Genomic DNA, 11,332 nt, shown 5'->3' on the forward strand with positions numbered 1-11,332 from the left:
GCTACCACATGTGGGTGTGGGACAAGCTGGTTTCACATCTCCACCCATCCTACCAGTTTCAACGTGGCTTCTTCTTTATATCCTTTAATTGTGCTGTCCAGCTAGTGTTCAGGTGATCCTCAAGGATGGTTGACTGTAATTTAGTTGTGATTTTGAGGTGATCACGGGATGAGGCAAGTATACCTTTTACTTACTCCCCATTTTGACTGGAAGCATCTATCTTTAGAGCTTTGATCAAAAAGTGTCATTTGATGGGAAAATGAAGTCTGCAAAAATTAAATCTTTTTCAGTAGGTATACCCACTCCAACTTCAGGAAATTAGGCAAGATTTGAAGTGATTTATGGGCCATGCCTTACTCTATAATTTATTTTATTTTGACTTACTTTGTTGTCGCTTTAGTAATGGGGAATTATTATTCTACCACAGATCTGGTAATACAAGAGAGAAGGAAATCCCTCAAGGATAAGAAGGATGAGAAGAGGAAGTATCAGGATTTTCTGGATATTATGCTTTATGCCCAGGTAAATCTTTCAAATGCCTGAGCCTGCTCCTATATCTAGTTTATTGTGTAGGTACATAGATGAGTGAAAGAAGAGGAGACAAAAGCAAAATTGATCAACTAAATTTAACAATGCTTTTGAATTGCTTGGTTGGCTCAATACCATTTTAGGTGAAGGTAGAATTTGGCAACTTTGTCACTAAAGAAAATCAAATAACACTACATTTAAAAATTGATTTTACAGGATTTGTTGACTATCATAAAGATACATGATAGTTCAGTAAAAACAAGAAAATGGGTCACAGCTAATAAAATTTTGATGATGTGGTTTGGAAAATCTGGATAAATCTGGCAAGATGATTGGAGGAACTCTTTGCAAGGGCTGCTTTCCTTATATAACTTTGGTCCTCTTTTATGCTTTGAGCAAAGTGTGGTTCCATAGTATCTATTTGTTGAAGTGAATTAAAATTGAAACTCTCATTTGAAATGCTATTTTTTCCTAAAAACTATTATTTTGATTGGGGCTCCAATATCTATAAACTGAAATCACATAAAAATATCTCCATTGTACTTTCTAGGCTGAAAGTGGCAACAGCTTCTCAGATAGCAACCTGCATGCCGAGGTGAACACATTCATGGCAGCAGGGCAAGACACTGTAGGAGGGAGCATTTCCTGGCTCCTCTACCACCTGGCTGAGAACCCTGAGCATCAGGAGAGATGCCGGGAAGAGATCAGGGGCATTGTTGGGGATGGGTCTTCTATCACCTGGTAAGATCTGCATCCCTAAACATTTCATCCTGGTTTTCCTCCTGGGATAGTTGCTTTACTCTTTCTTCTGGTACATTGGTGACTGTAGTGCTTCAAAGAATGTATGTGGAAGCAGAAGAGGTAGGCTACCATTCTGCTTTCTTTCTAGGGGGCTAAAAGTTACTCCTTTGAATTTTGCAAAAGATGTTCATGCATCCATAAGTTATGTATTTCATTGTTTTTCTAATCAGTAGCATGTAAAATGTCTTCTTTCTTATACTTAATTTCTGGTGCATTGGAAAGGGGGACTTGGTCCCTAGACTTGCATGTAGAGCTTGAATGGTAGGGCTCAAGCGGGGCTCCTCTTCTGAGAGACCTGAGTTAACATTTGCATCATTTAAACCTCATTGTAGACATTCTCTCCCATATTCTTGTTCACTCCTCAGATTTGGCTTTGGACTTTGAACATAATACTAAATGATGCACTCTGAAGTTGAGTTTAGCCAGTATGGACCAAGGACATTTTAAGTACTGAGGCACTAAAAATACACACAAGATTTGGTGCGGGTCCTACCCTGAATGAGCTCACATCCTAGTACAGGGGACAGGCCTCCCATACAGATAATTGCAGAATAGCATGGTAAGGATGAGAGATATGAGCTGGCTACCACAGAGACTTACAACTCAGGTGTCTAAGCAGGTGTGGGGGCTCAAGGAGACTTCCTTGGAGATCTGATGCTTCAGGCACCACTTATGGGTTGGGTGGTATTAGCCAGGTGGAAAACTTCAACTCTATTTGCTAGACTTTTAGTGTATCTGGCTGTTAATAAGGCCCAGGTTTATGAAGCCCCTTAAACATGCAAAGAACACACATACCCCTGATATAAACCACATTATTCATTTTAGCTACATGATTCACATATCATTGTTCTGCTGGTCAAAGGAGCAGAGAGAAATGCTAAGGGCAACAAAGCCCCACAGTTATGGGGGAAACTTCATATTTCAAATGCAAAGGTCAGCTCAATTAGAACATTTGTATATGAAAATTGGAAAATTTGAATTTATGTGAGTATAGTAGAGATCTCATTTGTTATAAGAAAATAATAGATGTTTCCCTACTATAAATTAAAGGTCTAATCTATATAGCACAAAAATGCAGTATTGATTAGTCATTTTTATTCATTCATTGAATTTGAAAACACTGTATACTATCTGCCAACATTAATTAAATATTTTAACCTTGATTATGGTGACTATATATACAACTCAAATAATGACTTTTCTCATTCTTATTTGGCGCATGTGAAATGTGAAAACAATAAAGAATTCATTCCAGGTGAGAAAACGAAGTGCAGAAGATTTTTGAACTACCATTTATTTTAATGAGAGTAATGGCAGTAATATAAAAGGGAATAAAATATGTTTTTATTCTGTTATATGGTCATACAGTTACATTTATTAAAATTTGTACATACCAGTCTGAGAATTGAAAATTCCTTTAGACAGATAAAAAAAACACACTGCAAAAAGCAATTTCTGGAAAAGCTGAAAAGCTGTTCAATGTCTCTGTTTGACTCCTTATCAGCCCACTTCTGCTTTGGGTTAAAATTCTTCTCTTCTTTTTACATCAGGGCTGAGAAAGACAACATTGTTTTTCTTAAATATACCAAGTTCCAGACTAAGCACATGACTCTTTATTCTGGGGTCAAAGGGGAAAGAGTTCAATGAAATTTCACATTACCAAATGGCCCAAGCCTGCATTCAAAATAAGTAATCAGAAAAGCAAATAGACTAAGTAATATAAGCATTCACTTAAATGTATCATCCTTACTAGCTAGGATGCAAAAAAGAACTTGATTTTTCTCTTGCCAACACTTCAAACTTGCTGTGTGGGGTAGGTTCTTCCCATGTGAAATCTGGAGTGAATCTTTCATATTCCAATTTATTTAAATCACAAGAGCAGTCTCATTCCAGTCATTAAGTTGTCTGATCCAGTGTAATATCTAAAACTTCAAATTCCTATTCACTTGGAGCATCTCTCTCTATCCCAGGTCAGTAGCTCTTTGGGTCTGGAAGCAAGCGGTGGATAAGGGGCTGTGCTTATTTCCTTCTTATGGACCAGTTCCTACTCCACTCTGCTGTTTCTGACCCTCCAGAAATGGTCCCAGTAGGGAGAGGGGAGAAGGAGAAAGGGACTGATACCATTGTGATCTTGCCCTCTGAGCTTGGTGCATATTTAAATTCTTCCTTTTATTCTCAATGGGAGCTTCTGTGGGTTTCTTGGAGATTCCCTCACTGGGATTGGCAATGGTGATTCATGGGGCAAGGAAATTCTTGTCCTTAGAGTTCCCTTCAAGCTGGTACCAGAGCTCTCCCTCTGGCCAGTTCATTGGGCCATGGCTCACAGGAGAGAAATCTTACGTTGTCCCCATTGCTCCTCCCTGCCTCTCTGTCTGTCTGAGTCCCGGCTTTTCCTATCAATCCTAGGATCCCCAAACTCTAGGGAGCACATGTCAGAACCCCTGACTGATCCTCTTGAATTCCCCCTTTGCTTAACATGGGAGGGAATACCCTCCTCCATTTTTCACAGTACTTCAACATTCCAGCAATTCTCTTTAAAGGATTTTTTTTTTTTTTTACTATCAAAACTCATAAGCCTCCTCTCTTCAGTCCCTAGCAGCCATTCCTTATACATTCTTCATTTCTATGATGTGCTAAGTGTTGCAAAACTGGTTTTCAGAAATCTCTTTAGCAATCCTTTACCAATATTTTAGCACCTCACTATAATGAGGATATATGAGGCCTGCCTGGTTTGTCTTCCTCTGGGAACCCAGCTGGCCCTAAGGCAAGAGCTCCATTTTAACATTCTGTCACATAACCAAATGGAAAAATAGCTTTAAGCTGAGGACAAGATCCACCAGGAACAATTATCAAGGTGAAAAATAAATCAAGATTTACAAACTGGATATGGACTCTGAGTTCCTTTCTCTCCTTCCCATGTATTCACAGGGACCAGCTGGGTGAGATGTCATACACCACAATGTGTATCAAGGAGTCTCTCCGATTGATACCTTCAGTCGTAGCCATTTCCAGAGAACTCAGCAAGCCCATAACCTTCCCAGATGGACGCTCCTTGCCTGCAGGTTTCACATTCTTTTCTTAAGCAGTTCCTAGAGACTGTGGAATCCTAGGATCCACAGTAAGAGGGCAGTGGGTTTCTCTTCTCTTGGAGAAGTCAAAAGACAATCCTAAAGATGCCTGGCTTAAAGTTGGGCACCTATTAAGTAAGAGCTCACTGGGTATCACCTTAATCACACGTGGGTTGCAGAGACTTTCCCAAAGGCACATAACCTTTTGGAGCAAAGGTATGCCCAGAACCTGTGTTGCCAGAACCCAAACCCAGGGTTTCTTCCATTGTGGGACATTGTTTTTAAGATAATCCTTGTTTAGCTGAGCATGAGACCCAGGTGAGACTTTGTGGGAGATGTGCATCGTTATCTTTATCTAAAAGACCCAAGGAAAGGTTTTGCCTTCATCATTCTAATAATGTCACCCTAATAAGTGAGCAGCATTGACTATTTTACATAGAGCCTTCAAACATTTTATCTCATTTTCCCCTTGGAACATGATCTTAGCAGACACTACTATAGTGCTTTGCAGTTGAAAAGCACTTTCAAATACTTTTTATAGTCAGAATCTCAGTGGAGGACCCCAATGTGCAGTGAGCAGAGCTGGAACTCACACAGAGGTCCCGTGCCCAGAGCCTGGGGCTCCTCAGAACAACATAGGTTTCCAAGCAGGGTGCGTGAGAGGCAGGGGGGCTCATGTGAGATGCCCTTCACACATCTGCTTCCGTGTTCTAGTTATTCTTGCCCTGGGAAATGAGCTGACAGAATTGTTGTAGTAAACACCAACTGCTTGTCACTTACTAGGACGTTGTTGACAGGTCAGGAATTAATTACCAGAATTATTTCTGATAATCAAATAATCCTAAATTCTCTCTCCTCTGTCTTTTTTTTAAATCCTTCAACTACATGGATATTTGCAAAAATTCCCCACCCTCTATTTAGGAATAGCACCAACAGAAACTTGCCACTGGATTTGCATGGTGGAATTATAGTTCTGTTCTTATGTCCCCAAAGTGTCTCCAGTGGGTGCTTTATCGTCGTCGGCAGCCGTCCGTCTCGAGAGACGATGGTGTAGCTTCTTAAGAGTCTATCTGCACCGCCGAGAATGGCTGTGCAGTCCAACTCGGGAGTGACACGGTATCTGTCTCCTCCCATGTTGAATCTACATCTTGTGATGACGCTGGAGTGTCCTCTCCAGTGAAGCTGAAGCTACAGAGCCTGGGCAGGGTGATATGGAGGGTCTGCTGTTGCCCATGCATCAGACCCCCCCTCTCTTCGCAGCTGAAGGGTCCAAGGGAAAGACGGAGTCAATACAGCTTGGCTTCAGGTGCGCCGCAGGAGTTGCCAGTGTTGACTACAACGTCAAACCGCCTTAGGGACTCCGGCTCTGGATTTTCTGTCGGGGTTTACTCCCTTAGCCTTTCCCCTGAAAAGGTATGCCGCAAGGCAGCGGAGGTTTTTTGGAGTCAGAGTTTTCCTTCTCTGATGTGCCCTGACTGGAAGATCGAACCAGCGACACTTAGCTCGCAGGCCGACGCTCAATCCACTGAGCCAAACCAGCCAGGGGCGGGTGCTTTATAGTCCTTTAATAAATATACAGTAGTACCTCCTTATGGGTGGTTTCATTTTCCCTAGTTCAGTTATCTGCACTCCCCTGGGGTCTGAAACTCTTAATTTACTTAATATGACCCCAAAGCACAAGACTAGTGATACTGGCAATTTGGATACACCAAAGAGAAGTTCTAAAGTGCTTTTTAAAACAGAAAAGGTGAAAGTTCTTGTATGCTGAGTTTATGACCTACCCTAAAAATGAATTTTTTATTAATGGAATTGTGAAGAAGGAAAAATAAATTTATGCTAGTTTTTCTGTTGCACCTCAGACTGCAAAAGCTCTGGCCACACTGCATGATCAGTGCTTAGTCAAGATGGGCAAGGCATTAAATTTGTGGGTGAAAAACATGAACAGAAACACGTTCTGATTGACAGCAATGTATTGCACCAGAAAACGTTGAACCTATACAAAGACTTCGGCAATGTGTCCCCTGAAATGAGCGACACCCAGCCATTTCCTGCAAGTAAGAGATGGTTATACAGATTCAGGAATAGGTTTGAAATTTCATCATTTCACATCATCACAAGAAGAAGCGTCAATACAGTACAATAAGATATTTTGAGAGACAGAGAGAAACCACATTCATATAACTTTTATTATAGTATATTGTTGTAATTGTCCTATTGTATTACTAGTTGTCATAAATCTCTTACTATGCCTAATTTATAAATTAAACTTAATCATAGGTATGTATGCATAGGTATAAACATACTATAGATAGGGTTCGTACTATCCCCAGGTCCAGGGTTTCACAGGGGGTCTCTTTATGTGTCCCCATGGATAAGGAGGGACTACTGCATAAGCAATTTTCAGAGGTAGCAGAAAACATGAGCATGTTTTGACATGGTACCCATAGCTCTTTAAGACAGAATCAGGTATTAAGTAGATCGTTGCTTTGCAAACTAAGGTGCTGTCAAGCCTCATCTTCCCATGGGTCTTTCTCGCCAGCATCCGCTACAGCACCTGCTACGGCACCCAGAGCCCGGCCAGGAGCTAGCTCTTTCCCTTGTAGAAGAAATGTCTTACTGAAGATGACATAACAGTAGCCCACTGCTTGCTCTTTCTCCTGCAATCTCTTTTATCTCCTTCCTTTCTCAGGAATGACCGTGGTTCTCAGTATTTGGGGTCTTCACCACAACCCTGCCGTCTGGGAAAACCCCAAGGTACGACTGTCCTACACATAAATACTTGAGAGAACTAATGCTGTGCAATTCACTTTTTGTTAGTTAGGAAAGGAAGTGGTAAACGATACAGCAAACAAAAATAAACATAAAGACCAAAAATGTAAAACTTTTCTACCAAAGGAAAATTGTCCGTTCCCCCATTCCTACTTTACTGTGGTTTGAATGAACAAATTGGCATAATGTCAGACAGGCTGCTCTAAATTGCCACAGCCATTTACTTAACATGCTCTGCCAAGCACTTACCTAGATATCTGCAGGAGTGTGGGTGGTCATCAGTAATTCAGGTAACTCACACTCCCTCTTGCTGGATATAACAATTAGGATTGTATCAGGATCCAATGATCCCCTCAAGCTGGGCAACTGGAGGAGAGTTCTGTGAAGGAACCCCTGATAAAGGTATGGGTTAGGGTTTAGGAAAAGCAGAACGGAGCAAATAACTGCCACAGTGCTTACCACTGCTAGGCCTGATGAGACATGGTGGGGAGGGTTACAAACCTGGGGAAAGAGAGCACTGGGGAAAGGCCATCAGAAAGGGCTTGTAGCTGTCAGTAGGGCGTGCAGTCAACCTGATACAGCCTGGCAGGGAGGGGCCCAGGGAATAAATACCCCGAATGCTCTCTCCTCCCACCATCCGACCTCCTGTCAATGCCTTTCCTTAACCTAACCCAACAGGATAACATGAGGGTCAGCTTCTCAGAGCCCAGAGCAGAAAGGAGAGAGAATCTGGAGAGGCAAAAAGGAGAAGGGTAGAATACCTGAGTTCCTTGATTCAATGTTCTGAAAAACTTGGAGCACAACATGCGTGAATGCTTCCTTTTACAAGACTGCTAGGGTTAAAGATGGGTTAACCCTTTTATAAAATGACTAGCGTTACATGTAATGGGCATTGGACTCCATATCTCAGTAACAACTGATCACATGCTTATTGTGACTTCACCTCTAAGTAGGAGCTCTCTTTCCTCCAGAGTGAAAATAGAACCACTGGCCATAGTATTTCTGCTTTCCCCTTAGTCTGGATAATAGACTAGTCAATTGGAAAGCCAGACTAGGTCAGAGTTCCAGGGTTGCACTGTCCAGGGTGGTAGCCATTAGCACACGTGGCCACTGAGCACTTGTAATGTGGGTGGTCTAAACCGAGATGTGCTGGCAAAAATTCACTCTGGAGTTCGAGCATGTGCTAAAAAAGTGAAATATTTCCTTAATAATTCTTATATTAGGTCGATGTTGGAATGATAATATTTTCTATTATATAAGTTCTATTATTAAAGTTAATTTCGCCCTTTCAAACTGTGATTGCTTGAACATTTGAAATTGTACACCTGGTTCACAGTATATTTCTGTTGATCAGTGCTAAGTCGTAGCTTAAGAAATGTGTTAATGGTACTGGGGGTCCCCTCTCATTTCAGGTCTTTGACCCCTTGAGGTTCTCGCAGGAGAATTATAATAAGAGACACTCCCACTCCTTCTTACCATTCTCAGCTGGACCAAGGTGAGGACAACTTGAAGCTATTAAAAACATACAAAAATGTTTATTGGAGATAGCGTCTTTCCTTTAGCCCCTCAGCTCTATACATTCTTCCCTGGAACCCCATCCTTCACCTGACCGCGAGGAGATCTTGGCGCCTAGCTGAGCCTCTGAGAGGGGCAGTCAGTTTCATGAGGGATGGTGCCCATCTCCATCCCATCCTATGTGGCCGTGCCTCAGAAAGCCGTCCCGTGATGCAAGCTGTTGCTCATGGGCTCCTTGCAGGCCACCCCAACACTGGTGGGCTCTATTTCTTTTTCTCTAAAAATAGAGAAACTTTTTAAAATCTCTGCTTTATTGAGGTATAATTGCCATATGAAATTGTAAGATCTTTAAAGTATACAGTGTGATGATTTCATATAGATACACTGTAAAGAGATTCATCCCCATCCAGTTAATTATCACATCCTTCACCTCACATGTCTATCTGTGTGTGTGTGTGTGTGTGTGTGTGTGAAGTATAAGCTATTGTATAATTGTAATTTACTTTCTTAGCAAATTACAATGCTTTGTTATCAACTATAGTCACCATACTTTATATCAGATCCTCACAAGAGAAACAATTATATGAACAGCTCCAAGTGTCACCTGGTTCACATTGGAGCCTCCCAGCTCACATTTTTGCAAGTAAACCCAAAGTACAGAAGTTTGAATGACATTTGGGATAAAAGTGTTGCTTTACTGTAAGCATCAGACTAGTTACAGTAGTCCCTCGCTATATCGTGATTCACTTATCGCGGCCTCACTGTATCGTGGGATTTTTAAAAATATTGTATTTAATTATTTATCGCGGATTTTTCACTATGTCACAGGATTTTGCGGTACTATATATGTATATTGTTAAAGTTACGTAGGTTTAAGAGTGTAGAATAAATGTAAGGTTCCTACTTCACGGGGTGGGGTGGGGGTCTAGAACGTAATATCCGCAATAAGTGAGGGAATGCTGTATTCCACTATCTTATGTTTTTTTCTCTCGGTGTCCACAGGAACTGCATCGGGCAGCACTTTGCCATGATTGAGGTAAAGGTGGCCATTGCCTTGATTCTGCTGCGCTTCAAGGTGACTGTGGACCCCACCAGGCCGCTTTCCCTCTTACCCCACATTATCCTCAAAGCCAAGAATGGGGTCCACCTGTATCTGAAAAAACTTTCCTAGTGTTAGAGCCCAGGGTACAATAATTATATATTTTTTGTTTTAAAGTTCAATTATGATTAATGGTACAAGAACATGGGGAGGAATCAAAGTGGGGCAAGAGGTTTACGGGTAGGTAGGAGGGAGTCTCTTGTGTTCATGTTATAATCTAATTAAATGCCCCAAATATTTATTAATGGTGGCAGTGAATCGTGACCACTTTGCATTTGTAATCTCACTTGGTTTCAACAACACCCCGTTGATGTAGGAGCTTCTAATTATTCATTAAACTACTTAAATGAATGGTATACTACCTTACCATATGTTGTTGAGCAATTTGTTTGGTTTAAACATTTTTATAATAATTTCACTTGTAATTATAGATATAGATTACTATATACCAATAGAGATTTCATTTATGGATACAGATGTGTATACAAACAGATATACTCATACATGTACACACACACACAAACCATTATGCCAAAGAATTTTTTAAAATGTTATTAATATATGCTGGAAAACACTGGATAAAAATCAATATTTAATTCTGATTTCAAAACACTTTAGGAACTAGTGGTGGAGAAATATTTTGAAGGTTTGTAATTTAGAATCCTAGAAATCTAGGGTCTTCATATTCATCAGTGACTACCTCAGAGCCTGCACTCCACAGCCAGGACTGTGGCAAGGATAGTCTGGCTACCACCGAAGGCATACATATTTTAAAAGAAGAACAAAAGCTGTCATTATTAAAGTGAAGAGGGAATGACTGAAATTAAAGGGGGCTAAAATACATGTATCTTTTGAAAGGCAGAACGGTACCCAATAATTTTAGATTTTGTCAGGCATGTGAAATAAAATTTTCAAACATAGCCACTAAAGAACAAAAATAGAATGTATAAATTCTAATTCTGTAGAGGAAAGTATAGAATAGGAAAAGGTAGAATATTTTTTAAAAACTCAATACATTTTCCCAAAAAAGAGCATAGGGAAGGAAGCACAAAGGGAGCTGGTGGGATCATATGCAAATATATCAATAATCACCAAATGTGAATATAAGGAACTCATGAATTAAGACACAAAGGCTATCTGAGTACATTTTTAGAATATAAGACATTCCTAAGTCATAGGCCACAGAACTATTGAAAGTAAAAGGATGGTAAATACAGGCCAGGAAATTGTAGTGGCTATATTAATATCACAAAATAGACTAAGTAAAAACAAAAACATCTAAGAAGGAAAAAAAGGGGCTTTGCACTAAAAAAAAAATGTTCAATGTACCAGGAAACTATAAAAATTGTAATCATGTAAGCATATTTATAAAACCTCAAGACATAAATTAAAATTGATAAAACTACAGGGACATATCAAAAATTCACAATTTTGGTGGGACCCCTTATGCACTTGCTCAAATATTAATAGACTTACTATATTTATAATCATAATACAGTAAAGATATACAAGATTCAATCTAATGTAATTAACAGTTTTGATTTAATGAATA

At 40.2% G+C, this 11,332-nt stretch overlaps 1 protein-coding gene across 1 annotated transcript in view; it reads left to right on the forward strand.

Moving 5' to 3' along the window:
• Positions 1 to 10,146, forward strand: part of LOC150014852 (cytochrome P450 4X1-like) — a 37,016-nt gene extending 26,870 nt beyond the window's left edge. Inside the window, exons 7-12 of the mRNA XM_090271613.1 lie at positions 428 to 522; positions 1,079 to 1,269; positions 4,258 to 4,391; positions 7,087 to 7,151; positions 8,579 to 8,661; positions 9,684 to 10,146. Of these exons, the coding sequence (XP_090127739.1) occupies positions 428 to 522; positions 1,079 to 1,269; positions 4,258 to 4,391; positions 7,087 to 7,151; positions 8,579 to 8,661; positions 9,684 to 9,852 (737 nt within the window). The 3' untranslated portion in view covers positions 9,853 to 10,146. The remainder of the gene's footprint in view (positions 1 to 427; positions 523 to 1,078; positions 1,270 to 4,257; positions 4,392 to 7,086; positions 7,152 to 8,578; positions 8,662 to 9,683) is intronic.
• Positions 10,147 to 11,332: the final 1,186 nt, after the last annotated feature.

The sequence above is a fragment of the Furipterus horrens genome, unplaced genomic scaffold, assembly GCF_987537825.1.
Source record: "Furipterus horrens unplaced genomic scaffold, mFurHor1.1.pri manual_scaffold_3, whole genome shotgun sequence".
Classification (NCBI taxonomy): domain Eukaryota; kingdom Metazoa; phylum Chordata; class Mammalia; order Chiroptera; family Furipteridae; genus Furipterus; species Furipterus horrens.